At 59.9% G+C, this 26,864-nt stretch overlaps 3 protein-coding genes across 10 annotated transcripts; 1 reads left to right on the plus strand and 2 right to left on the minus strand.

Moving 5' to 3' along the window:
• The first annotated feature begins 735 nt into the window (after positions 1-735).
• On the plus strand, positions 736-4,129 carry KCNK7 (potassium two pore domain channel subfamily K member 7). Its single transcript, XM_012462975.3, has 3 exons — positions 736-1,054; positions 3,028-3,426; positions 3,690-4,129. Exons 1-3 carry the CDS (start codon positions 736-738, stop codon positions 3,893-3,895), a joined length of 924 nt encoding a protein of 307 aa, XP_012318398.1. The 3' UTR covers positions 3,896-4,129.
• On the minus strand, positions 2,798-23,070 carry EHBP1L1 (EH domain binding protein 1 like 1). Of its 7 annotated transcripts, none has more exons than XM_064364736.1 (21): positions 22,709-22,852; positions 20,048-20,105; positions 19,748-19,843; positions 19,204-19,257; positions 18,935-19,113; positions 18,714-18,856; positions 18,231-18,266; positions 18,067-18,135; positions 17,820-17,982; positions 16,907-17,651; positions 14,609-14,776; positions 13,977-14,134; positions 13,841-13,889; positions 12,797-13,429; positions 7,749-7,818; positions 7,574-7,629; positions 7,353-7,476; positions 6,971-7,070; positions 5,006-5,079; positions 4,789-4,903; positions 4,587-4,686 (listed from the first exon to the last, which is right to left on the minus strand). In XM_064364736.1, the coding sequence occupies exons 1-21, from the start codon at positions 22,810-22,812 to the stop codon at positions 4,587-4,589; spliced, it is 3,294 nt and encodes a 1,097-aa protein (XP_064220806.1). In that variant the 5' UTR covers positions 22,813-22,852. The 7 variants fall into 7 exon arrangements, with proteins under 7 accessions (XP_064220808.1, XP_064220806.1, XP_064220805.1 ...); XM_064364735.1 differs by having other exon boundaries at positions 14,609-14,782; XM_021673053.2 differs by lacking the exon at positions 18,231-18,266 and having other exon boundaries at positions 14,609-14,782.
• A 1,924-nt stretch (positions 23,071-24,994) lies between these two features.
• On the minus strand, positions 24,995-26,842 carry FAM89B (family with sequence similarity 89 member B). 2 transcript variants are annotated; one of them, XM_012462977.2, is made up of 2 exons: positions 26,217-26,842; positions 24,995-25,777 (listed from the first exon to the last, which is right to left on the minus strand). In XM_012462977.2, the coding sequence occupies exons 1-2, from the start codon at positions 26,505-26,507 to the stop codon at positions 25,538-25,540; spliced, it is 531 nt and encodes a 176-aa protein (XP_012318400.1). In that variant the 5' UTR covers positions 26,508-26,842; the 3' UTR covers positions 24,995-25,537. The 2 variants fall into 2 exon arrangements, with proteins under 2 accessions (XP_012318400.1, XP_012318399.1); XM_012462976.2 differs by having other exon boundaries at positions 24,995-25,816.
• Positions 26,843-26,864: the final 22 nt, after the last annotated feature.

Consider the following 26,864-nt stretch of genomic DNA (forward strand, 5'->3'; position numbering starts at 1 on the left):
ACCATTCCCCTCCCACCGCCCAGGCCAAAATGGCTCCATCCAGGACACCTGTAGTAGCTGGTGTAGGTCTCCCTGGACAATGCTTGTCCTCAAGGGCCCGTGTCCTTATCCCCCCTTCACCCTGCACTGTGCCCCGCCATAGCCAGCCCTCTGTCCCTCTCACACCCCAAGCTCCTTCCTACCTTCACTGGCCTCTTACTCCCCAGCTGAAATGTCACCTCCTCAGCAAAGCCTTCCCAGTGAGATAAACCCCTCCCCCAGAGCTCTCCCATCACCCAGGGCGTTCCTGCATGGGACTCATGACAATACGAGCTTGTCACGTTTCTTTGCTGAGAGGTTTCCTGTGTAAATACCAGGAGGGAAAGGACCTGTGCCTGTCTTCCCTGGAGTCCTAGGACCTAAGCACTTGCTGAATGATTGAATGACTGCGGTCTGGGTGTCTGAGCACCACCTTGAATAAGTGTAAGGCATTCTCTAGGCTTCAGCTTCCTCCACCTCCTCCCCTCACTGCAGCCACCTTCCTCCACCCGTCCCCACCGTCCCAGCTGCTGTGAAATGGGCAAATGTCTTGCCCCCAGAACCTGGGAGGGGTGATGCAGCTCACCTCCCTCCCGTTCACACCCCAGCCAGGTCCCAGCCACCCACACAGCAACTCCTCCTGGCCCCGCCCTGCCCAGCCCCTCCCAGGTGCCTGAGGTGGAGGCGCCAGCTCCCACAGCACCCCAGCGGCCCGCCATGGGGGGTCTAAGGCCTTGGGCCCGATACGGGGTCCTGATTGTGGGCCACTTGCTGGCCCTAGGGCTTGGGGCCATGGTGTTCCAGGCCCTGGAGGAGCCTCCAGCACGTAGGCTCCAGGCTGAGCTCAGGGCAGAGCTGGCTGCTTTCCAGGCCAAGTATGGAGCCTGCCTGCCACCCGGAGCACTGGAAGAGCTGCTGGGCACTGCCCTGGCCACCCAGGCCCATGGGGTCTCCAGCCTGGGCAACAGCTCAGAGGCCAGCAACTGGGACCTGCCCTCAGCCCTGCTCTTCACTGCCAGCATCCTCTCCACCACAGGTAAGAAAGCCAGGAAGCCCAGGGGGAGGGGCTCTCGAGGCCATGGCTCCCTGGGGACCCTGGGGTGCAGCCCTTCAGCCCCAAAGAGCCAGATGGAGCCCAGGCCCTGGCAGGCCCGACATCACCACTGGGGCTCCCCACCGGGGCTCCCCACCAACACACCCCAACTGGTACCTCCACTTCAGCTGCCAGGAAGGGTGTGGCCTCCCCAGCCCCACCCCAGGCACCCTCTGAGACCCAGGAGAGGTGCCCAGACACCACAGCCTGAGGCAAGGCAGGGGACACAATACAGTGGGATGGATTCTTGAAGGGAAGCAAACAGAAGGAACCTGGGAAGCACAGATCAGGCCCAAGGCCTTGGGTGGAAGAGGAGTGAGGGAAGACAGGGGAGGAAGTCGGCATGACATGGTTCCCAAGCAGGAGGGTGCAGAGACGGGGACAAGGGAGTCCTGCAGAGAAACAGTGTGGGCACAGGCCCAGGGAAAAACTGCAGCGGGACCCACAGCCCTGGGTTTTTGTATTTTTTATCCCACAAAGCATCTCAGTATTTTTTGAATTGGAATTTCTATATTTGTATTCCCAACTTTTTTTTTTTTTTTTTTTTGAGACGGGAATCTCACTGTCACCCAGGCTGGAGTGCAGTGGTGCAATCTCGACTCACTGCAACTTCCGCCTCCCAGGTTCTAGCAATTCTCCTACCTCAGCCTCCTGAGTAGCTGGGACTACAGGTGTGCACCACCACACCCAGCTAATTTTTGTATTTTTAGTAGAGACGGGGTTTTGCCACGTTGGCCCCACTGGTCTCAAACTCTTGACATCAAGTGATCTGTCCACCTCCCCCTCCCAAAGTGCTGGGGTTACAGGTGTGAGCCACTGTGCCCAGCCCATATTTCCAGCTTCTTTCGGAAAATCAGGAAACTTACTCACACTGAGCCAGAATCCCTGCAAGGTAACGTACTGACCGGAGCAGAATGGGGCCTGCCCTTTGGGTACAGCTCACACTCTTCAGTGCACCCCAGTCCCCACCATTCCTGTTTGTCTCCCATCTGGCTCTGGTGGGCCTGTGCGTTTGCAGCTCTGGACTGGCTGATCCTGTTCTCCCTGAACGCCCTGCACTCCCGCCCCTCTCTACCTGGCACATGCCCTCTCTCCCCACGCCGCATCTTTGCAGCCCTTCATTATTTTCCTGCCTGACTCCTCCACTGGAGGGCAGGGCCTGGGCAGACTCAGATCCCAGCACAAAGCCTAGCACACAGGATGTGACACACATTTGGGGAAAGAGTGGATGATACTCCACCAGCTGTGGAATCAGGAATATCTGTTAAAGGCAGCCCAGTTCTCCGAACTGTCCCAGCTGCAAAAGGCCTGGGGAACTGTCTTCTTTCATCTTTTTTTTTTTAATCCTCCAAAATTGTTCATACAAACTAAGTCTTTTGTGTGTGTGTGTGTGTGTGATGGAGTCTTGCTCTGTCGCCCTAGCTGGAGTGTAATGGCATGGTCTCAGCTCCCTGCAACCTCCAAGCCCCAGGTTCAAGCAGTTCTCCCGCCTCAGCCTCCTATCTGGGACTACAAGAGCGTGCTACCACCCTGGCTAATTTTTTTTTTTTTTTTGTATTTTTAGTAGAGATGGGGTTTCACTGTGTTGGCCAGGCTGGTCTCGAACTCCTGACCTCGTGATCCACCCGCCTCAGCCTCCCAAAGTTGGCTTCCCAAAGTGCTGGGATTACAAGCGTGAGCCACCACACCTGGCCTCATCCTTTTATTTTCCAGAAAAGAGAAGAGTGGCCCAGAGAGGGTAGGGGACTGGCCCAGGATCCCCTGGTGAAGGAGGAGCAGAGCTGGATATAACCTGGGCCTGGCCAGTTCAAGGCCACTAGAGGGCAGCCTTCTGTGGAAGGTGGTATTGGGGTAGGCAGGGACCCCAGCAGACATCACACTCAGAGCTCTGACAGTCCACTGACTCTCTTCTCCAGGTTATGGCCACATGGCCCCACTATCGGCAAGCGGAAGGGCCTTCTGTGTGGTCTATGCAGCCCTGGGGCTGCCAGCCTCCCTAGCTCTAGTGGCCACCCTAAGCCACTGCCTGCTGCCTGTGCTCAGCTGCCCAGGTGCCTGGGTAGCGGTCCACTGGCAGCTGTCGCCAGCCAGGGCTGCCCTGCTGCAGGCAGTTGCCCTGGGCCTGCTGGTGGCCAGCAGCTTTGTGCTGCTGCCAGCACTGGTGCTGTGGGGCCTTCAGGGTGACAGCAGCCTGCTGGGGGCCATCTACTTCTGCTTCAGCTCGCTCAGCACCATTGGCCTGGGGGACTTCCTGCCCAGCCACAGCCACAGCCTGCACCCCGTGATTTACCACGTGGGCCAGCTTGCACTTCTTGGTAAGTCAGCCGCCTAAGAGTGTGTGGGGGAAGTGGGAAGAGGAGCAGGGACTAGGATTCCCATGAACCACTGGGGGACTGGGCCTTGGAGGTGGAGGGACCCCACTCCAGGGCACGTACGGGAGGGGTAGCTGAGGAGCTCTGGTGGCAGTGTGTGTTGGGGGGTGAGTGGCACCAGCTGCCAGGGCAGGTCACCGTGCCTGGAGGTGGGTGGGGAGCATCACCAGCACCCGGGTGCTGCCCCAGCACCTTCTCCTCCCCAGGTTACTTGCTTCTAGGACTCTTGGCCATGCTGCTGGCCGTTGAAGCCTTCTCCAGGCTGCCACAGGTCCGTGCTGTGGAGAAGTTCTTCAGGCCCTGTGGCCCTGTGACTGCTGCAGACCAAGGTGGCATCCTAGGGCAGGATGAACTGGCTCTGAGCACCCTGCCGCCCGCGGCCTCAGCTTCAGAACAGGTCCCTGCTTGCTGAAGCGTCAGGTGACCGAGTTCAGCTCCAGTATGGTGGCGGTGGCGGCCGGGAGGAGGAAACAGCCAGGAGTGGCCGGGGAAGAATCTGGAGATGGGGCCAGCAGGGTGAGCGGGAAGCCTCGGGAAATGTGCTAATCATAAAATGAGCAACGACTTCGGCTCTTTTCAAGTCTTTCGAATGGGACAGAGCCACCGGCCACCATCCCAGGAAGGCCGGCGTCTAGTCTCCGCTGGCGCTGGGAACCCCGAAGCCGCATCGTCCCGCTTAGGATGGCAGAGCCGCCTCAGCCTCGGCCCACCCTCCTCCGCCCTTTGAGTGCCCAGGTGGAGCGGAGAAAAGGCCGACGCTGGAGTAGCCTAGTCCAACTTTACTGCTCTGGAGAACAGGAGGGCGAGCCGGCGCAGGGCGGCAGCCCCCAGGCATCCCTCTCCCCAGGGCCGCTGGCCCGGCCGTGCCATCGGGGAGGTGCCCGCACCCGCCGCGAGCGTGCACACACACTCGGCGACAAATAAATACAACGGCCGCCCAGCCGCGGGCCGGCGATCCGCCCTGCCCTGTCCCGGGAAGGGCGCCAGCGGCCCCTAGCGGACACGCACAGCATCCGGGGCGGCCGGGTCCTCCCGGGCGCAGGCCCGGGGCGGCGGCGGGCGCCGGGGGCTCCAGAAGCTACGGGCCTCCCGGGCCGGCGGCCTCAGCTCAGCACGCAGCGTTCCCGCCGGCTCAGCTGCCGGCTCAGCTTGCGGCGCCGCTGCTCCAGGCCGCGCTCCAGGCGCTCGTCCTCCTCCAAGGCGCTACGGGGAACGGGTTGGAGTCAGCGCGGCGTTGGGCGGGGTCCACATCCAGCCCTCTGCGGGAGCGCGCCCTGGACCCTCCCAACTCCCAGCGCCACTCACATCCGCTCCTTGTGGTCCAGGTCCCGGACCAGCTCGTCGCGCTGGTTCACCAGCGACACCAGCTCCTCCAGCAGGAGCTGCTCTCGGTGCTGCTGCGCAGACGTTTTCTGCCAGTCTGAGGGCCGAAGCGGCTAAGCGTCAGGAGGCGCGGGCCTGGCGCTGTGCCGCCTCTACCCTGGCTATGTCCTGCCTCCCGCCCCCTGGGCTCAGGTCCCACCTTCGATGGCCAGCATGGCCCGCAGCTCGCGGCTCAGCAGCTCGAACTTGCGCTCCAAGTCCTGCTCCTCGATGCTGGAAGGTGGCGGGTAAGCAGGTCAGGAAAAGGGGCGCAGGGAGGGAGTGCCCAGGGCTCTGGCCCCATCTCACCTCCCCAGCAGTTCCCACAGAGGGCAGGGCTGACCACAGAGCTATCCTCCAGTCCCCAGACCACATTCTCTCTTTTCTTCGAACTGTTTTCTCCAATTGCTGGTGTTTATGTTGCCCCACACGCACCCCAGAAGGATCCCCGAGGGATTATTTGGATGAACAGTATTCATAAATAGGAAGTATTGGGCTCCAGTTATTCTGAAAAAGGATCACAAACTGAAAAGGGAGCCAAAGCCACCTCCGCCTGGCAGGATAAGGCAATGTCGCAGAGTGGCTTCTGACCCCACCGGGAACAAGATCACACCCCTCTGGGCTTGTTTTCCTTACTGTAAAGAAACAGCCTCACATGGGAATTCGGCCTTCACCTTCCTGGGCCTCATTTTGTTCTGGGCCTTAGTTTTCTTTCTTTTCTTTTCTTTTCTTTTTTGAGACAGAGTCTCGCACTGTCACCCAGGCTGTAGTGCAGTGGCACGATCTTGGCTCACTGCAATCTTCCCCTCCTGGGTTCAAGCAATTCTCCTGCCTCAGCCTCCCGAGTAGGTGGGACTACAGGCATGCACCATCATGCCCAGCTATTTTTTTTGTATTTTTAGTAGTGACGGAGTTTCACCATGTTGGCCAAGATGGTCTCGATCTCCTGACCTCAGGTGATCTGCCTTTGGCCTCCCAAAGTGCTGGGATTACAGGTATGAGCCACTGTGCCCAGCCTGGTTTTCTTATTAGTAAAAATAGTTATAATTTAAGAGTTTTACAATATTTTTTTTAATTTTTGTATTTTTAGACAGAGTCTCACTTTGTCGCCCAGGCTGGAGTGCAATGCCCTGATCTCAGCTCACTGTAACCTCTGCCTCCCAGGTTTAAGTGATTCTCCTGCCTCAGCCTTCCAAGTTGCTGGGATTACAGGCACGTGCCACGACACCTGGCTAATTTTTGTATTTTTGGTAGAAACAAAGTTTCACCATGTTGGCCAGGCTGGTCTTGAACTCCTAACCTCAGGTGACCCGCTTGCCTCAACCTCCCAAAGTGTTGGGATTACAGGCGTGAGCCATTGTGCCTGGCCAGTTTTACTTTTTTTTTTTGAGACGAAGTTTCACGCTGGTTGCCCAGGCTGGAGTGCAATGGCACAATCTTGGCTCACTGCAACCTCCGCCTCCTGGGTTCAAGCGATTCTCCTATCTCAGCCTCCCAAGTAGCTGGGATTACAGGCACGTGCCAACATGCCAAGCTAATTTTTGTATTTTTAGTAGAGATAGGGTTTCATTGTATTAGGCTGGTCTCAAACTTCTGACCTCAGGTGATATGTCTGAAAGTGCTGGAATTACAGGCATGAGCCACCACAGCCAGCCTAGTTTTATACTTTATTTTGTTTATTTATTTTTTTTAAAGACGAGGATGGGCCGGGCGTGGTGGCTCACGCCTGTAATCCAAGCACTTTGGAGGCCAAGGTGGGCGGATCACCTGAGGTCGGGAGTTCAAGACCAGCCTGACCAACACGGTGAAACCCCATCTTAAAAAAAATAAAAATAAAATAAAAAATTTTAAAGACGGGGTTTCACCGTGTTGGTCAGGCTGGTCTTGAACTCCCGACCTCAGGTGATCCGCCAGCCTTGGCCTCCAAAGTGCTTGAATTACAGGCGTGAGCCACTACGCCCGGCCAGTTTTATACTTTAAACAGCAAATTGGACAGGATAAAAACAATAAGATGGAGGAGGAATAATTTGTCAAAAAGATCTCTGTAGAAAGAAGAAAGCAGTGAACAGCCCTAACCAAAATAGCTGAGAGTCCCTCTGCTCTCCTAGCCCTGGGCCACACTCACAGCAGCTGCAGCTGGTCCTGCCTCCGGATGAGAGCGTTCTTCTTGTTGACCAGGGTGAACCACTCCTGGATCAGCACCTCCTCCTGCAGCTTGTTGGCACCTGAATTGGGCAGGGACAGTCACCAGGCCTGCCCCCTGCCCCCAGTGTCAGAGCAGGGCAGCTGGGGTTGGGGGAGGGGGTTTGCTTTTGTGACATCCCAGAAGAACTGTGTGCCTCCAGGAAGCCACTTCTAGGCCTCAGCATGCCTGGCTGTAAAATGGGAATGCTGACGCCAGCTGTGCCTCCTCCCAGCTCCTCCCAAGGTCAGGAACAGCTGCAGGGCTGGGCAGACCTAGTGGCACGTGTTGGGGAGGGGACCCCCCACCCAGATGCCTGCCCCACCTGACTCCATGAGGCTCCTCAGCTGCGTCTCCACCTCAGCTGCCCGCCCATCTATCTGCCTCTGCTCCTGCTCCAGGGCCTGCAGCTCTGCACACACATACTGACTTGTGTCCTGGAACCGTTGCTGAGGTTGGAAAAGGGGCAGAGAACAGGGTGGACTCAGCCCAGGCCCTGCCTAGGAGGTGCCCACCCATTAGCTCCTCCCATTTAGCTCTCCTTACCAGCCCAGCCTCCTCCCCTGGGCTTGGGGGTGGCTCCTCCGAGGGGGGACTCCTACCTGCAGACAGAGATGATGATAAGGCACCCCCTAACCACCACCCAGCCACCCCCAGGAAGTCCCCAGTCCTGGCTTTGTGAGCAGCCTGAACTGAGATGGTCATGACTCCTGCCACTCACCAGGGGGCTGTTGAGAGGCTGCAGCTGTGGGTGGGCCCAGGGCAGGGCTGGGGTCAGGGGCCTGGCCTTCCTGTGGAATAAGGAGCCAGTGAGGGCTGGGAGGGGTTTCCCGCCAGCCTGGGCCTGGGGCCAGCCAGGGCCACTCACACAGAGGGGAGGAGGGGTCCCTGACCACGACCCCTGCCCACTCCTGCCCTCCTCTAGTCCTGCATGGACAGAACCCCCGGTCCCACCTCCTTCCAGGGAAAATGCCTCCTCAAGCAAAGGTCATGGCCTTCATCCTTCCTGGCCCTATGGGCCTGGACCCAACTATTCCCAGGCTCTGAGCCTCCCAGTTCCCCTGCTGGGGCTGGGCTGAACTCTGGCCTTGAAGGGTAAGAGCCTGTGAAGGGCCCAGCCCTGGTATCTCCTCCCCACTCTCTTTCTCTGAGACGGAGTCTTGCCCTGCCTGGAGTGCAGTGGTGTGATCATGGCTCACTGAAACCTCCACCTCCCAGGTTCAGGGGATTCTCCTGCCTCACCCTCCCAAGTAGCTGGGATTATGGGCACCAACCACCACGCCCAGCTAATCTTTGTATTTTTAGTACAAACAGGGTTTCACCATGTTGGCCAGGCTGGTCTCGAACTCCTGACCTCAGGTGATCCACCCGCCTTGGCCTCCCAAAGTGCTGGGATTATAGGCATAAGTCTCCGCTCCCAGCCTCAACTCCTCCTCTACTGAGCTCCCTCAGGCCACCTCTGACTTCTGTCACCTAGTGCTGGCTTCTCCATTCTGGCCAGGGCAGACACTGCACTGACCTAATATGGCCCCATTCACGTGACCCAGCCCAGCCTGCCTCCTGCAGAGGCCCCAACCAGACTCCCTCCCCTTCCCTCCTCAGGGGTCCCCAGACCTGGACCCTCCTGGGCCAGCACCTCCACCTCCAGGCCAAAAGGGGGTGCCCTGCTGCCTTTTCAGTTCCCACACCAAGGAGCAGCTGCTGCATGCTTGCACAACAAGCCAGGCTGGCTGGATCTCTGAATTTTAGCCTGGAAGGGCAGGGCCGACCCCATGTGCTTGCCCGCCTCTAGTGACTTGCGGGTACTGTCAGCCCAGGGTGTCCCCAACTTTCAGCTCAGCTGATGGCCTGGCCTCTTAACTGCTCCTGCCCTGCCCCCCCTCCACCATGTCTGGGTCATCTGACCTGTGTCTGGGTCACAGGGCAGGGACAGTGGCTGAGCCCCCCGTGTCCACCCCAACCTGTACCTCTCTGAGAGGTGACCCTGGACATCCCTGGCTCAGGGGCCATCCTCCCTGGTCTGGGGCAGTGGTGGTTTCCCCACCAGCCACCAGCACGGCCTGCCTGCTGACTCAAGCTGAAACCCGGTGGCCTTTTTCACACCTCTCCTCAGCCCTGCCACCCCCTCATGTCAAACCCTGTTGGTGGCTCCAGCCTCAAAGCTCCTACCACCCTGAGCCACGCCTAGACACCGCCCCCTGGCCACAATGACCGATTTTCAGTTCCCAAAATAGCTTTCTCAGCCTGGACTCAGCCTCTATCTTGGGCTACCCAATACCAACACAACCTCCAAGACCCAGCCCAGCCCTGCCTCCTCCAGAGGCCCCCCTGCCGGGGCCCCCACACTCTTCCCGCCTCCCTCCCTGACTTCCATAACCCCAAACCTCCTCTGATCCGCAGCCTCGGTAGATGCTCCTCCCATGGCCTCCCATCACAGCTCCAACCCCCACTCACCTCATCACAGCTGCTGGTTTCTCTCCCCGTTATCAGGGCCAGGCCCAGAAAATACACTCAGGCCACACTGACTAATAACAGCAAATATCTACCAAGTGCTTCTGTACTAGGCACTCTGTGCACATTCACTCACTAAATCCTCCCAACATCCCTGTGAGGCAGGGACATGACCCTCCCACTTCACAGATGAGGAAACTGAGGGGCAGAGACGATGCTCCTAAGGGGTCTGGTCTAGGGCCCAGGGTTGTCTAACCCAAAAGTTTGTTCCCAAGCTTGGCCACCAACTTGCTGTGTGCCTCAGGCCCGTCACACCCATGGGGCCTTTGTTTGTGTCCTGGTATGTGAAATGGGGGAAAGCCTGGCCCTGTGTGACTTGGGAGCTGCAGGGCTTCGAGAGAGGAATCTAAGGAACACAGAGCTCCCCTTTTCTGACAGCAACCTTCAGGGGGCCTCAATGCCACCTTGCAAAAGGCTTTCATACACACTGTAAAGAGCCCATGGGCAGGCCAGGCACATAGAGAGTACTGAGCTGATGGGACAGGCAGAGGCAGCAGAGTGGAGAAATCCAGCCTCAGCGGCAGTGGAGCCTCCTCATGCCAGACTTCGTGGGAATTCCAGTGTTTCCTCATGTCTAACTCAAATTCCCCTTTGTGTGTGTGTGTGTGTGTGTGTGTGTTTGTTTTTTGAGACAGAGTCTCACTCTGTCGCCCAGGCTGGAATGCAATGGCGCGGTCTCGGCTCAATGCAACCTCCGCCTCCCAGGTTCAAGTGCTTCTCCTGCCTCAGCCTCCCGAGTAGCTGAGGATTACAGGCATGCGCCACCATGCCCGGCTAATTTTGTATTTTTAGTAGAGACGGGGTTTCTCCATGTTGGTCAGGCTGGTCTTGACTTCAGGTGATCCGCCCGCCTCAGCCTCCCAAAGTGCTGGGATTACAGGCGTGAGCTACTGTGCCTGGCCTCAAATTCCTCTTTCAATATTCTCATGCCTGGTCCCTCATCCAGGAAGCCCAGGGGGAGCTCCCAAGAACAGGGCCAAGCCCGACCACCTCCCAGTACACACAATGGGCATGAGGGATGGGGGTGGCCAATGAGGAGTCCCCTCCTGCCCCATGGGTCAGATATCTCCTGTGAGACAAGATAGGGGAGGGCCTGACTTGGAAAGACAAGATGCTGGAACTTGGGCCCAGAGGGGCGTAGGTTGGCACCTCCCCTTTAAAATTTAAAGAGCTGGCCGGGTGCGGTGGCTCACGCCTGTAATCCCAGCACTTTGGGAGGCTGAGGCGGGCGGATCACGAGGTCAAGAGATCGAGACCATCCTGGCCAACATAGTGAAACCCCGTCTCTACTAAAATATAAAAATTAGCTGGGCGTGGTGGCGCGCATCTGTAGTCCCAGCTACTCGGGAGGCTGAGGCAGGAGAATTGCTTGAACCTGGGAGGCGGAGGTTGCAGTGAGCCGAGATTGCGCCACTGTACTCCAGCCTGGCGCCTGGTGATGGAGCAAGACTCTGTCTCAAAAAATAAATAAATAAATAAATAATAAATAAAAAAAGATTTAAAGAGCCACTGACACACATTAATGAGGGCCAAAGCTGTCCTCGTCCTCCTGAGTCCTGCACATCACATCTACAGGTGGGTGTCACCTGTGCCCGCTGTCTCTCACTCACAGGCTCAATGCTGTGCCTCTGACCCTACACCCAGGACTCCTGCTCTCGGTCTGGCCTCATCACCGCTTCTGGAGCTTCTGGGAGATGGCTGGCAGTTCCCTAAATGAGACCTCAACTTTCCTGCTGCCACATTTTTGATAATGCAGGTCCCACCATTTGAGAACCCACCTCATTTTTCACCTGGGAAAAACCTGGCCATCTTATCAACCTAGCTCAAATGGTGGCTTCTTCCAGAAAGGCTTGCCCAATTAATTCCCTCCTTTCCTTCAAATGCAGGGGTCTTTCCTGGACAGCTGAAGGTTTGCAGCAGCCTGGCAGAGCTGTCCCTTGGTAGGCAGGCAGGATGGGGCAGTGGTGGGACCCCAGCTGGAAAGTCTGTGTCCTAGAATCTGGCTGCTGTGGGTCCCTGAGCAAATTCCTGCTCTTTCTGGGACCATGTCCCCTTCAGCAGAGTGATATGACACTCTGGGAGATTACCTGCGACAGCAGGGACACGGGCCCTCAGGATCTCCCATCTCCAACCCTCCATTATAAGAAAAAGGAGGGCCAGGTGCGGTGGCTCACGCCTATAATCCCAGCACTTTGGGAGGCCGAGGCGGGTGGATCACGAGGTCAAGAGATCGAGACCATCCTGGTCAACATGGTGAAACCCCATCTCTACTAAAAATACAAAAAATTAGCTGGGCACAGTGGTGCGTGCCTGTAATCCCAGCTATTCAGGAGGCTGAAGCAGGAGAATTGCCTGAACCCAGGAGGCAGAGGTTGCGGTGAGCCGAGATAGTGCCATTGCACTCCAGCCTGGGTAACAAGAGCGAAACTCCGTCTCAAAAAAAAAAAAAAAGGAAAAGAGGAGACTGGTCTCCAGCATCTGGGGTTAAAGATGCATGCCCAATGGGTGGATCACGAGGTCAGGAGTTCAAGACCAGCCTGGCCGAGATGGTGAAACCCCGTCTCCACTATAAATACAAAAATTAGCCTGGTGCAGTGGTGGTTGCCTGTAATTCCAGCTACTTTGGAAGCTGAGGCAGGAGAATCACTTGAACCTGGAAGGCGGAAGCTGTAGTGAGCAGAGATCATGCCATTGCACTCCAGCCTGGGTGACAGGGCAAGACTCCATCTCAAAAAAAAAAAAAAAAAAAGCACGCCTGAATCCTGGAGAGTCCCCCTTGAGTACAGACAGTGTGTACTCAGCTTATGGGGCAAGGTGGCTGCTGGTTAACAATGAGACACCTGCAGGGAAAGAAGTGCCCAAACCCACCTTCCAGCCCACCAAGCACTGAGGTGAGTGCCAGGAACATGGATCCTCCGGGAACCTCCTACCGCAGCCTGTGGTTCCCCATACCAAGTGCCAAGCACTAAAAACTCCAGCACTTATTCCAGGCTGATGGCACAGCCCAGGACCCTGCCTGGCGGGTCTTGGCTCCAGTGCATCCCCTAACTGGGAGCTCACCACCACACCAGAGGACTCGTCCACAGCACTAGGGTCCCTCTGATCAGAAAGCCCCTCCCGGGTCGAGCCGAGCACCCCCAGGCTCTGAAACCATCACCCCCACCCCAGCTCTGACCTTGGGGACCCGCCCATTCTCTGCCCGGCTTCTTAGGGCCCCGCATTATGGCGGGGGAGGACAGGAGGAGCCCAGACACTCACCGCAGCCACAGCTCCCGCGGCTCCCCCGTCCGGATCGTCCACCGAGAAGGAGCTGCTGTTCCGCAGCCGCGAGCGCCTCTTCTTGAGCAGGTCTGCGTCGCGCACGTGGGAGAAGGAGCCGTGCGCGCGGGGCGGGGGCACCGGCCCGGCCTCCCCATTGACCGAGGACCGTCGCAGCCTCACGCCGCCGCCTCCCGGCGCCCCCGCCCCGTTCACCAACCCCTCTGCCGGGACCTCCGTGGGTCGCGTGTCTCGGGCGGCCTCGGCCCCACCGTCCTTGGAGGCGCGGCCCGCATCCGCGTTCCTGGAGGCCGCCCCCGGGGCCGCCCCGTCCGCGTGGTCCGCGGCCTCCTTGGGCTCCTGGGGCGCCTCGACCCCGTGCTCGCGCAGCCGCTGCGCCAGGCCTCCGGCGTCCAGATCTTCGGGCGAGCTGGGCTGGGCGCTGCCCACGCGGTACGTGCCGGCGCCGCCGCCGCCCTCCAGCTGCACCAGCTGCAGCTCCTGCCCAGTGCAGAAGGCGCGGATCTGGCACAGGTACGTCATGACGATCAGCTTGTCGGGCACCGACAGCAGCACCATGTCCGCGGGCTCCAGCAGCCGCGACACGCCCAGGGCCGCGAAGCCATCGAAGGCCTGGGGAAAGGGTGCGCTCGGAGTCAGCTGCGGCGGTGGCCTGCGGCACCCGGCAACACTGCGGTTCCACCCCACGGAGGAGGTCCCAGGCACTGGCTTGCCGGACTTCGCCGAGCAACACCGCCCCCTCCTAGCGAGGGAAATCCAGCAACAGGGCCCGCCCTCGCGTTGCTTAGCAACTGCACGCCATCCACCCCGTTACCAAAGGGTGATTTTGGAAAAACCATCTTCTAAGGGAGATAAAACGCTTTAAAACAAACGAAACTAAGGAAAGCAAACAATTTAATGACCAAAAAGGTAAAAAATGGCAAAACTTCTAGAAGCCACAGCCCACCTTCTCCAAATCTGAGACTGAAAGCCTGGCTCTCTAGACCTTCCTTCCCTCCAGGCAGGCCCCCCACCCCATCTCACCTGCTTGTTGTTCTGCTTGATGTTGAGTGGGTCTAGGGAGGCATAGTCACTGCAGAGAGAGCATTGGTCAGAGGCTGAGTCCACGCTGCCCTCCCTGATGGCTTCCCCATTCGTTCCCACCCCTCTGGCAGCTCACATCTTGTCTGGGTAGAATCGGTGCAGGATGGCACAGAAGGCCAATCCGTTTCGCCAGGATGTGGTGAAGTTCGTGATGCGGACCCCACGATAGCCAGTGGTCACTTCCTGGCACCACTCCAGCAGGGACTGGCTGGAGCTGACCAGGGTAGGTGGCGCCTGGGGACACAGTGGGGGGCTTAGGGAATGTATAAATGGGACCTGTGCCCTCTGCCCCTTGGGGAGGCTCATGCCTGGCACAAAACAGCCCCATCTCTGAGCTTGCACAGGTCACCAGGGACACTGGCCAAAGCCTTGGGGTCAGGCAAAAGGGTTTCCAGATCCAGGGTTATCTGCCAAGGTCACCTAAAAGGTCAGTGGCCCCCAGACAAGATCAGAGGTCACCAGCAGCCACACCTCAAGGTCAGCCCAGAAAATCAGCTTAGAGGTATCCAGCTCCATGCGGCCCAGGGAAGATGGGGTAGGAGAGCCAGGGCATCCTGAGAGAGGAGGGGATGAGGGGGCTCCTTCAAGCCGAGTCCCCCACCCCACCCGATCCCAGCCCACCAGGTGGGTCCATGCAGAGCCGCCGTTCGCTCAGCCCCAGGTTAGTGGGAAGCAGCAGACTGGGCCCTCGGCGGCCCCCATCCCTACCTGGCTGCCCGGCAGCCTCCTGTCCTCTTCAGCCTTCTCTGGGGAAGAGGCCCTGGGCACCCCAGCCCCTGCCCCACTGGCCACCTGTGCTTCAGTCAGGCTGGCCTCTGCGAGGCTTCCCTCAGCTTCTTTCCCCTTCTGGTTTCCTACGACCCCAGCCTCCGCTTCCTGGGCCTCAAAAATACCAGATTTGTTCTCCGGAGGCTCTAAAACCTTCATCTCTGCCTCCTGGGCCCCCCAAGCCCCAGATTTGGCCTCTGACATCCCCCAAATCCCAGCCTCTGCCTCCTGGACTCTCAGAACTTCAGTCTCTGACCCTTGTAGTCCTGAAATCTCTGCTTTTGTTTCCTGGGATCCTACAACTCTTGGCTGAGTGACTGGGGTCTTTAAGGCCCCAAAGTTGAGAGCACTCCCAACTCCAGTCTCTGCTTCCTGGCCCCCTGAAGTCTGAACCTCTTCCTTCTGAGCGTCTGGAACTATAATTTCTGTCTGTTGGGTCATCAGTACTCCGGCCTCTGCCATTCCAGCCTCTGGCCCTGAGATACCTGAACCCTCCACCTCTGTCTCCTGGGCCCCACCTACCTCAGATTCTGACCCTGAGATCCCTGATGCCCCTACCTCTGTCTCCTGGGTTCCACCTACCTCAGATTCTGACCCTGAGATCCCTGATGCCCCCACCTCTGTCTCCTGGGTTCCACCTACCTCAGATTCTGACCCTGAGATCCCTGACGCCCCCACCTCTGTCTCCTGGGTTCCACCTACCTCAGATTCTGACCCTGAGATCCCTGACGCCCCCACCTCTGTCTCCTGGGTTCCACCTACCTCAGATTCTGACCCTGAGATCCCTGACACCCCCACCTGTGTCTCCTGGGTTCCACCTACCTCAGATTCTGACCCTGAGATCCCTGACGCCCCCACCTCTGTCTCCTGGGCCCCACCTACCTCAGATTCTGACCCTGAGATCCCTGACGCCCCCACCTCTGTCTCCTGGGTTCCACCTACCTCAGATTCTGACCCTGAGATCCCTGACGCCCCCACCTCTGTCTCCTGGGCCCCACCTACCTCAGATTCTGACCCTGAGATCCCTGACGCCCCCACCTCTGTCTCCTGGGTTCCACCTACCTCAGATTCTGACCCTGAGATCCCTGACGCCCCCACCTCTGTCTCCTGGGCCCCAGCTACCTCAGATTCTGGCCCAGAGATCTCTGACGCCTCCGCCTCTGTCTTCTGGGCCCCAGCTACCTCAAATTGTAACCCTGGGACCCCTGAACCCCTAGATGCTATCTCTTGGGTCCCCAATTTCACAGCTTCTGCTGTCCCAGTCTCTACTCCTGGAGCTTCTGAACCCCCCACCTCTGTAGCCTGGATCCCTGTTATATCAGCTTCTGGCCCTGGGACCCCTGAATCCCCAGATGGTATCTCTTGGGTCCCCAATATCACAGCTTCTGCTGCCCCAGTCTCTATCCCCGGGACCCCCAAAATCCCCATCTCTATCTTGTGGGCCAACAATATCTCAGACTCTGCTATCTCAGCTTCTGTCTCTGGGACCCCTGAACTCCTAACTGTTATCTCCTGGGTCCCTAATGTTTTAGCCTCTGTCCCCTCAGCCTCTGTCTCTGGTACCCTAGAATCTTCCGTCTCTGTCTCCTGGGCCCCTGGCATCTCAGATTCTGCTATCTTACCTTCCAGCCTCAGTGTCCCTGAATCCCCAGATATCTCGTGGGTCCCCAATACCCCAGTCTCTGCTGTCCTAGTTCTTGTCCCCACAACTCCTGAACCCCCAGCCTCTGTTTTCTGGGTCCCCAATACCTCAGATTCTGCCACCCCAGTCTCTGTCCCTGGGGCCTCTGTGACTGCCACCTGGGTCTCCAGTCCCTCACACTGTGCTGTCCCCGCAACCTCCAACTCCAGGACCCTTGATCTTGCTGCTTCTGTCTCCAAGGCCCCCAGTATCTCAATCTCTAGTGTCCTCGTCTCTCGGAACCCGGACCCCCCGACTTCTTTCTCCTGGGTTCCCAGCACCTCCAACCCTACCACCTCAGTCTCTGTTTCGAGGACTCCTGAACCCCCAGCTTCTGCCTCCCAGGCCCCCAGACCCCTGGATATCTGGGGTGTCCTCGTCTCTCGGAACCCGGACCCCCTGACTTCTTTCTCCTGGGTTCCCAGCACCTCCAACCCTACCACCTCAGTCTCTGTTTCCAGGACTCCTGAACCCCCAGCTTCTGCCTCCCAGGCCCCCAGACCCCTGGATATCACCCCCTGGGTAGCTGATAACAGGACCCCCTGCCAGCTGCTCACCTGTGGCCCAGTGCTTGTTGCTTCGACAGAGGAGCCCTGCTCCAGGCCTGTCCCCTCAATACCAGCGGCTCCGCCCCTCACTTCTGCACCCTCTCTCTCCTGGCCTGCAGCAACCCTGGCCCCCTGGAGGTCACCAAGATGCCCAGAGTGCCCTGCAGGCTCCACTAGGGGTGGGCTCAGGCCTGAGGGAGCCTCATCCCTGGTCCTGACTCCCACCCTCTCCTGAGAGCCCCTTGGAGGAGCTTCAGGGGTCCCCCTGCATCTTGCCTCAGGCATCGCCCCTGTCACCTCTGGTCCCTTAGTGTCCACATGTCCCACCTTTAACCTCTGCTCAGCATCCCCTTGACAAACTGCTGAACTCTCTGTAGCCTCCCCAGCTCTGACTCCTGCCCTCTTAGTGTTGACCTCTCTGCCTCCTGCCCCGGGCTCACTGTCCACACCACTGGCCTCTGGCCTATCCCCAGTACCCATCTCTTCAGCCTTGAGTCTCTGCCCTTCGAAAAGCTCTCCAGAGCCTTTCTCCTCAATGCCTGGGCCCAGCCTAGCTCCACGGGCTTCTGTCCCTTCCTGAGGGCATGCCTGGGCCTGGGTCTCCCTGGCAGAGCCCAATCCTGCTGGGGGAGCCCCTGAGGCTTTGGGGACCTCATCCTCCCCTTGGGGGACTGAGGGCCAGAGGGCATCAGAGCCTTTCCGGAGCCGAGGGGCTGGGGTGGGGGCCGTGTCCTGGCCTGGCTGCATTGAAGACCTGAGAAGAGAGCAGAAGGGGATGTTGAGGGGCTCACATGCCCCCAGTTCTCAGCACCATCCCCCACCCTTCAGACTGTTGGGGCCCTGGAGAGGCAGGTTGGTAGCGGGTGAGGGATGCAGCTCCTATCAGGGGGCAATGGGGGGTGGGACTGGTTCCAAAGCTTACCTCATCTCTGCTGAGGTTTCCGGGGGCCTTGGGGCCTCAGGGCCCACCTGGCCCCCGGCTTCAGTAGCTCGTTCTGACCCCTGGCCTCGGGAGGCTCTAGCTGGGGGTGCAGGAGCACTCACAGGGGCTGAGCTGGTGTCCTCAGCACTAGAAGGGCTGGCAACTGAAGAGGAAGTGGGGGACGCTGAGGCCTGGCCCTGGTGACCTGGGGTCCAGTCCCCACCCCCAGCCCCAGCCTGGTCCTCACCTGCCTGCCGGGGTCGTCCTCGGCCTTCCTCCTCCTCCTCACAAAGCGTCTTCAGCTCTCGAGAGGGATCTGGGGATGGTAGGAGGGGGGAGAAGGGCAGAATTAGCCGAGGGCAGGGCCCTGCAGGCCTGACCCCCTCCCCCCAACTAGAGTGCAGGGCCTACCTGGGAAACGCCCTGGCCTCAGGGCACCGCCCCAGCCTGAGAGAAGAGACAGGCCCACAGATGTGGAGAGAAAGAGAGAGAGAACCACAACAGCAGACAGAGAAAAAGCCTGGACAAGCAGCGGGGAGGGATGACGAAGCCCCTGCCGGCCCAGGAGGGCTAGTGGTGAGCGATCAGGAGCCGGGCTTCTGACCCACTGTCCTGGGTCAGGTACGGGCCTGGCAAACACCACGTGGGGATGAGGAGATGACCCAGGAGCCCAGGGAGGCAATGGGAACCCATCCTCCAGGACTCAGCTGGAGACCGAGGCCACCGTGGGACCGGCAGCCAGGTTGAGACAATCAAGGCTGCTGGGCTGGCTGGGACTGCCTGAGCAGTAACTAGTTCCCATCACAGGGCGGGCGCAACAAGTGGCTGGTGGTCCGGGTAACCCTCCCTCCCCAGGTCTTGGCAGTCCTGATCCACAGCAGGCTGTGAGCCCACCTGGCTGGGGGACTCGAGCCCGGGCCTCAGGAGCTCCTGGGCCATGAGCTTCGTCTTCATCACTCTCAGCAAAGTCATCCAAGTTGCCCACATCACTAGGCTTCACACTCATGAGGCTTGCGAGACTCTGCATGTCATCATCCCTAGGGGGCAGAGGTCATAGGTGAGGGTGGGGGTCAAAGGTCACAGGCCAGGGTCAAGGAGGGCAGGTGGGCACTCACGTGGCACGGCCCTCCCGCAGCAGCACCCCTGAGAGAGTGAGGCTAAGCTCGGCCTGCACCACCTTCACCGACTTGGGCTTCAGCCGCAGCCTCAGCGGGACCTGGGCAGGCACGGGCCCTGCATGGCGGGCCAGGTCCACTTCAGCTGTGGCCAGCACCTTCCGCTGCCCCTTAGACTCCTGTGGGCCAGAAGGGAGACAAGGGAAAGGGGCATCGTGCTGTCCCAGGGTCCCCAAGATTCCAGACCCGAGCCCACTCCAGACACTCACATTTTCAATAATAAATGTCCACTCTTTGGCCTCATACTGGTCCACGTGGGGGTCCTGGGAAGAAGGGTGCTGGTGAGAACGGGGCTGCTGGGGCGGCAGCACAGGGAGCAGAGCCTGCGCTGGCTCAGGAGGTGCTTGGGGGCGTCTTTTTTTTTTTTTTTTTTGAGATGGAGTCTTGCTCTGTCACCCAAGCTGAAGTGCAGTGGTGCTTGGCTCACTGCAACCTCAGCCTCCCAGGTTCAAGTGATTATCGTGCCTCAGCCTCCCAAGTGGCTGGGATTACAGGCACGAGGTGGTAGCTTTTACACATGCTGCTACCTCCTCCTGGAATGCCCAGGTTCTGGTCCCAGCTGCCTCTCATGCTACATGTGTTGGGTAAATGCTGCCTTCTGCAAGGAGGCCTCCTGGGCCAGTCATGCTGAGCAGGTCCCCCCAATTCTTGGCCTCTCCCCCCACATCCTCTTCTATCTGGATGAACAACTTACCAGGAGACCCTGGTGACTGCCTGCCCACTACCACCCACGCTGGAGGGCTAGAGACTCACCCTGTAGAGGGTCACGGAGACGTCCACATTCTCAGGTACCATCCACACCACGGTGCCCCGGTATGGGTTCTGGATGCCCGGCTGCCAGCTGTGGGCCTACAAAGGGCAATCTAAGTCCTCACCCCATCTTAACTCTTTCCTCTCACCCCCAACCCCATCACCAAGCTTGACACCATCTTCCTCTCCCCTCTGTGGATTCTGATCTGAACTTCAAACTGACTCCACTCCCCCATCAGCCGCCCTCAGCCTCCCGTTGGCCCACATCCCTAATCTGGACCCCCAGTTGCCATCCTTCCCCACCTTGGAGCAGATGCGTCGGTTCCGCCGGGTCCATACCACCACTAGCTTATCCGGCTGCCTGGGGGAGTGGGAGGAGGAAGGGAGTGGACTGCTTAGTCAGGCTCACCCACCTCCCCATCTCCTCTTCCTCCTCCTCCCCCAGCTCCCTCAGGGTCTTCCTTCTGCCCACCTCCCCCTCCCTCCAGGAGAGGGCCTGGGCAGCCCCTTATCTGGGGCCACAGGGTGCAGGGTGGAGCTGCTGAGGCTGGGTGGGGCCACAGCAGAAGGGCAAAGGCCCAGACAGTGTGGGCAGGCACTGACTATGAGGACAGACAGCAAGAGAGGCAGGGACAGGCACACACAGAGACCGAGACACAGAAATACAAGGACGCGGCAAGAGACGCCAGACACACGCAGACTCCGACACAGAAAGAGACAAAGACAGGGTTAAAAGAAATCCATTCGTGCACAGATGTTTGTGGAGTGCCCACCATAAACCCAGCCCAGTTTTGGGGACAGAGCAGGGCAAAGGAGAAGCAAGACCTTTCCAGGGAGGACAATGGAGGTGGCGGCAGACTACTAGTCAAGAAGGAAAATACATTAACAAGCAAACTTCAGGGTGATGTGAGGGAACCCCTTGGGGGGCTCCTTGAGGTTGGGTGTCAGCAGATACATGAGTGACGGGGGATGGGCTGTGAGGATCTGGAGAAGGAGGGAATGGCAAGTCCAAGGGTCTGAGGCTGGAGGATGAGGTCAGAGAGTTGGGGTTGAGGCCAGAGAGGCAGCAGAGGGTCAGCTTGCCATTAACCAACACCGTCATCCCTCACCCACCATGTCCAGCCCTTTGCTGGGCCCAGGGGTCCCAAGGAGGATCGGCTTTGCAGCAAGATGATGACAATGGAGCCTGCGGGGCAATCAGGGAAAACTTCCAGGGGGTGACATCTAAGCTGAACAGTATATGCCAGGGCAGACACAGAAAAGAGGCAGAGGCAAAGCAAGAGGAGAGGGACAGCTGCATGGGGCCCATTCCCAGACACTGAGTGGACTCTCACAGTGGGCCTGGGGGCAGAGAGCCCCTTTGGGTTAGATGTTCAACTGCTGCCCAGGAGAGGTGATGCTTGAGGAACAAGCGGGCCGAGGGCAGCACACGAGCTTGCCTTGCCTGTACCCAGCCCCATGCCAGATGCTCGGGTTTGCCCAGCTCACTGCTCCTCTGGGAGCCAAGCCAGGATAACTGGCTTTCTGTTAACCCTGAGGATGCTGAGGCCCAGAGAGGTTTGAAGCCAAATAAGGTTATACCGCTGAGCCTAGAGCCCTCCAGCCCAGAGCCAAGTTCCCTTCCCCAAGCCCAAACTGCCGGCAATGGCAGAGCAAGGGTAACTAAGGGGCCTTCCCAGAAAGGGGAAGCGGACGAGGGTGCCTAGGGAAGGCGGGGCTTGGCTGGGCAGCCTGACTCAGGCCGGGAACACCCTCCTGGGAAGCTGCGACCTGGGCAGGGGCAGCTTCCTGGCCTGGGTTCCAGGCTAAGCAGCCCAGGAGGCCCTACCCACAGCCGCCTGTGACTCAGCTGCGTTGACACTGCCGGCACCCTCAGCCTGCCATGCCCAGCATTTCCCTGGCCTCCCTCAGGATGCTGGAGCAGGAGCCAGAGGCCAGAGTTCAAGTGCCAGCCCCTAAGCTCTCTGGCGCTCTGCTGAATGGAGCGAACGGCCCTCTAGCAGGCCCAGTGTAGGCAAGGCCAGGGATATGGCAGCTGCCCAAGGGACCCCAGCCTCCTGCTCACTCCCCTCCCCCGGACCCCATGGTCCCTTCCTGCCCGAGCCCTTCCCCTGGGGAGCCTAAATTTAGCCCCGCCTGGCGGGTGAGGCCCCCACAGCTGTGCCCTAATCCAGCCAAGGGAAGCTGACACCAGCGAGCACATATATTTAGGGTGTGACGCAGGGGCCTGGGCAGCTGTGGATGGGGGCATGTGAATGAGATGCCCCTGAGTCTGTTGGCAGTCCGGGCTGGGGCCTGCACCCTCAAGTGGATCGCCTCTCACCTAGCCACTGTGCCCTCTGCAACCCTCTCCTCCTGGACCCACAACTCCTAGGTCCTCAGGCCCCTTTAAGCCGCCCCCCGCGTCCCTCTTCATTCCTCCCAGCACTCAGTTTCCCCTTTTAAGGACATTGTGGAGATGTTTCCAGCCTCCCAACATTCTGGCTGAAGAGGCGGGAGTTGGAGGGGTTCTTCTGGCTCAAGATGGCAGGGGAGGAGGGGCAACATCTCTGTTGTGGGGTGGACTAAGGTCAGGGAGGTTTCTGTCCCAGCCCTGGCCACCTGCAGACCTCAAAACGTGCTCCCTTTTCCATGCCACCCTGAACCACCTTTCTGGCAGAAGACATGCGGCCTCCCTCCCCCAGCCCTGACCACAGCGGAGGAGGGAGTGGACACAGATGGACCCTCAGGCCTGAAAGTCCTGACCCCCACGCAGGGAAGGCTGCCCATACCCCCAACTCCAGGGGTCTCACAAGTTACAAGGGCTTCTGAATCTCCAAGTCTGGGAACGGAACCAGGGCCCAAGCTGAGGTGGGGGCCCATTTGGTCACTGGGCTTGGGGGCAGAGTCCTCTCAGGCTCAAAGGCCGGATGGGGTCCCAGCCAGTGAGGGGGAAGCCCCCCACCCCCTCCTCCTGCCACTCACCATTTCTTGGTGCATTCCAACACCAGCTCGTGGTAACAGGCCACGAACTGGAACTTGGCTGCCCGCTTGCCCACGCGCTGCAGGCGCTTCCACACCGAGGTCATGGCCACTGCTGCCCCGCTGCCCACTTCTCAGGCCCGGGACTCCCGCTGGCCCGCCTCCGCTGGCCCGGCCCGGGTCCCCATGGCCTGTCTGTGCTGCCCGCCCCGTCCGTCCAGAGGTGTCCCAGGCTCCAACCCGGGATCGCGCTCTCCGCTGCCGCCGCTGGGGCCCGTCGGGTGGTCTGGCTGAGTCGGCGGGGTCGTTTGGGGCGCGTCGGGTGGCTGGTGGCGGAGCGCAGAGCTGCGAGCGCGCCGTTTCCTGGAGCCGCACCCCCCGTCGGAAGGCGGGCGGGGCTCCGGCGCGGGGCGGGGGCCGGGGCAGGAGCGTGGGGGCGGGGCGACCCGGCTTCCGGGGCCTCGTGTCGTGACCAGGGGAGTGTGAGCGGGAGCGGGAGCGGGGGCGTGGAGGGGGTGTCGCCTGACCGCAACGCTGGCTTGCTGCGCGCAGAGGCTGCGTGGACCCCGCTGGCCGGGTGAGGGACGCTTGGGCCAGGAGAGAGGGCAAACCGCAACTTGGTGCCACCCTAGAGAAAGCTGCCTGGGCCGCCTCCCCTCCTGCCCTCAGCCCTGGGAGGTATGTACTGCTGGCCCCATTTCACTGTCTAGGAAAACTGAGACCCAGAAAGGGGAAGGGACTTGCTCAGAGTCATACTGTGAATCTGGACGAGGACCAGCTCTCCTCAACTCCAGGGTGCAGCCACCCACGTCTTAACCAGAGCAGAAAGGTTTAGAGTCAGGACTAACCTCGGTGGCCATACCTGTGTATGGGGGGGGTACCCCTCCCGCAATCTCAGAACCTGACTCTGTTGTCAAGTGGGAAGATAATCCCAACGAGCAGCTGGAGATTCACAACTGACCTCCAACGAAGTGTGTGACCATGGGCAAAGCGCTAACACTCTGAGCCTCAGTTTCAACGTCTGTTAAATGGGGATAATTATAGACCGGCCTTTTACGGAATCACTGAGAGGATGAAACCTCAGAAAGCATTTAGCAGGGAGCTGGCTGATTTTGCCATGCCTCGTTAAAAGGGATGCGCTATCATGGATGGGAAAACCTGTCGGTTTTGTGCGTATGTTTACTCTCTCCCCCCAGAAAGCCTGCCTGGGGCGTTAGCGGCTCTGTGAACCCCTAGATTAGAGCCCTTATCGCCTACCCACCCACCCGGCTTGGTAATGAGCCTCAGCAGGTGTCAGCTGTCCTGGGGCAACAGGTCAGTTTGCTGCCTCCTCGCTGCTCTGCAAGGTGTGGATGGACAGGAGCCCGATGCGCGACTGCTACTCGGTTTAAAGGGATGTCTGAGGGCCGGGACTGACAGCTGGGCTGCGTCTCCAGGAGGCAAGAGTCTTGCAGCAGGGCGCGGGGATGCACTGCTCGTCCGCACGCCTCGGTGTGCGGCTTCACCTCTTTTCAGGAGGTTGTGGGGTGCAGTGTGCACGCGCGGGGGGCTGAGTACCCACCGTCTCCGAACGTGCAGGCTTTTTCCGGTGGGCCTGACACCTAAGTTTGGTTCCCAGTCTCAGCGGTGTGGGTCCCCGATTTCCTAATAAAAACCTTTTACAGACAACTATAAAGGCCGCTAGTGCTGTGGGGAGAGCCGGCGGTCTTCATAAACTGAGCGGGGAATAAGGGTGCCTGGGCCCCCAATCACCCCCCACCGCCGCGGAGTCTCATGTCTTGGCCTCCGGGGAGGCCCGGGGTGCCGCGACTTCACTCCCCTCTGCCTGTGCCGCCGCCCCTCCCTCCCATCTGCAGGGCCTGAGCTTCCAGGCAATCCCAGAAGGCGCCTCCCCGCCCCCTCCCCCCGCCCCCGGGGCCCCTTGCTCCGCCGACTCCAGCCACCCATTTCCTGCGCCGCCCCAACCCCGCCCCGCGCGGGGTGGAAAGTTTCCCTCCTCAAGGTGGGCGGCTCCTTCTCCTTCCCTGCCGACAGGGAAAGTCCGAAGCGAACCAGGAGGGGGCGGGGCGGGGCACTCCAAGGCCCCGGCAAGAGGGGAAGTGACTAGACCGCAGTCACTCAGCGGCGGAGCCAGGCTCAGCCAGCCGGGAGCGCCTCCAGCCCCGCCCGGGCAGGACGGCAAGGCCTTCACTCGGGGGTCTCGAGCGCCACCTGCCGGCAGAGCGCGGGGCCGCACCTGCCAAAAACACCGCGGTCTTCCCGCCCCAGAGCCAGCCAGGCAGAACACAGTGACGCTGAGAGTATTTATTTATCAACGATCCCAGAAGGCCGGCCCCTAAATTTAAATATCCAGCATGGGGCCTTGACCCTTCTGGCCGTGGGTGGGTGTAGGGACGGGTCCTGGAGCCCTTCCAGGACAGAGGAACCCGGAGCCCGGAGGTGGGATGCCCCTGAGCCAGCAGCTGCCGATAGCAACAAAAGGTGAAGAGATGGGAGCCAGGCACTCATCCCAACCCCAGAGACGCCAAGGAGAGGGGGAGATGCTTTGGGCCCCACCGCAAGGCTGAGGGTTGGCCAAGCTGGGGGTGCACATATGTAGACGAAGTGGAGGCCCAGTGCCATGGGCAGAGGCTGTACTTTAGGTGCCCGCCCCAGTGACAGCCAACCCAAGACAGGAGAAGGGGTTTGGCAGTTTCGCCTCTGAGGGATACATGCCTGGCCCTCCTGTGAGGTGAGGCTGTGTGGGGAGGCGCACGCTCTGCAGTCTGAGGGCTTGCCGAGGGAGTTTCTGAGCCTTTTGCATGGGTGCATGCCCACCTGCCCCCCAGCTCTTCAGAGGCTGATGTGAAAGGCATCCTGCAGCCACTGGTCACGGGCATTGTGCGTCTGGGGCACAGTGAGGGGTGGTGGGTCAGGGGGCAGGCTGGCATCAGGAGGCTCATCGTCGTCAGACAGGCCCGCATCAGGTGGGTAGGAGCTGTCTGAATGGAGGGATGATGACAGGTCCTGGCAGAAGCTCAGGTCTTGGCACAGGTGTTTGTAGTCCTGGATTGATTCGTACAGGCCCCACAGCTGGCACAACAGGGACATGTCCAACTGCCGCAGCCCCACCTGCAGACAACTGAGGGTGGGCTGGAGTTGGGGTCCAGGCCACCCCAGCCCAGCCCCATCCCCTGGAATCGTGGGCCCATCTTCCCAGCACCTTCCTCAACAAAGTTTTTGTGGACATCAGGCACCACCTGCAAGCTGTGCAACTTTAGGCAAGTCCTGACCCTCACCTAAAAAAATGGTGTTATCATGCATTTAGCAGGATGAAATGAAGTAACATCAGCAAAACGTCTGAAAATATAGGGTAACTATTGTCATAATTGGTAACTATCACTAATTATCGTTCCATAACCCTTGGAACCCAACCGGTGTCTGCAAGTTCTCTGAGATCCAGGCAGCCTGTCTGGGTTCCTGCGCTCCGGGGCAGCCCCTCGCCCCGCTGGTCCGGCGCCCACCCACTCACCATCTCCTTACGCAGCGCGGCAAGTGCCGAGTCGAGGTTGACAGGACGACGAGGGCCGGCTGCGGGTCCCGCGTTGGCGGCGCCGGCGGCGTGGCGGGGCCCGTCCGGGGCGCGGGCGGCGCGGCTCAGCTCGTCGTGGATGCGGCTGCGCTGGCTGTAGATGCGCTCCAGCTCCCGCCACGAGCCCCCGCTCGCGTTAAGGAGGCCGCTGAGGCCGCGCGGTAACGGTGGGAGCCCGGCCAGGGCGCAGCCCGCGCCGCTTGACGGCTCGGCCGAGGGCAGCCCGTTCATGGCCGGGTCGGCGATGCCACCTTCTTCCTTTCAACGCTCTGCCCGGGCCGCCGCCCGCAGGCCCCGCCGGAGCCCAGCCGACGCCCGCAGGCCGCGCTTTGTTCCTTCCCAAGCTCCTCAGACTCCGCCTCTGCCCCACCCCCTCCGCATGGGCCGGGCCTCTCTTAAAAAGGCAACAGCTGTGGGACCACGTCGCGCAAAGCTGAGGAAAGGCAGAGCGGGGCACCCACCCAAGGGAAGATGGAAAAGGGAGGCGGAGCGGGGGAAAGGCCAAAAGGCGCAGGCGAGGTTCCTTCGCGGTTCTTTTTCCTGTCTCTTCTCCCTGTCACGCCCCGCTCCCGGCCCCCCCCCCCGCCC

The sequence above is a fragment of the Aotus nancymaae genome, unplaced genomic scaffold (genome assembly GCF_030222135.1).
Source record: "Aotus nancymaae isolate 86718 unplaced genomic scaffold, 86718_ANA_hifiasm-v0.15.2.pri h1tg000059l, whole genome shotgun sequence".
NCBI lineage: Eukaryota > Metazoa > Chordata > Mammalia > Primates > Aotidae > Aotus > Aotus nancymaae.

Coding starts and splice junctions, on each gene's coding strand:
- KCNK7 (XM_012462975.3), top strand. CDS start 736: ATGGGGGGTCTAAGGCCTTGGGCCCGATACGGGGTCCTGATTGTGGGC. Junction 1,055..3,027: donor CAGCATCCTCTCCACCACAG/GTAAGAAAGCCA, acceptor TCTCTTCTCCAG/GTTATGGCCACATGGCCCCA. Junction 3,427..3,689: donor GGGCCAGCTTGCACTTCTTG/GTAAGTCAGCCG, acceptor TCTCCTCCCCAG/GTTACTTGCTTCTAGGACTC.
- EHBP1L1 (XM_064364740.1), bottom strand. CDS start 22,812: ATGACCTCGGTGTGGAAGCGCCTGCAGCGCGTGGGCAAGCGGGCAGCC. Junction 20,106..22,708: donor TTGGAATGCACCAAGAAATG/GTGAGTGGCAGG, acceptor CCACTCCCCCAG/GCAGCCGGATAAGCTAGTGG. Junction 13,890..13,976: donor CGATTCTACCCAGACAAGAT/GTGAGCTGCCAG, acceptor CTCTCTCTGCAG/TGACTATGCCTCCCTAGACC.
- FAM89B (XM_012462976.2), bottom strand. CDS start 26,507: ATGAACGGGCTGCCCTCGGCCGAGCCGTCAAGCGGCGCGGGCTGCGCC. Junction 25,817..26,216: donor CCGCGCTGCGTAAGGAGATG/GTGAGTGGGTGG, acceptor AGTTGTCTGCAG/GTGGGGCTGCGGCAGTTGGA.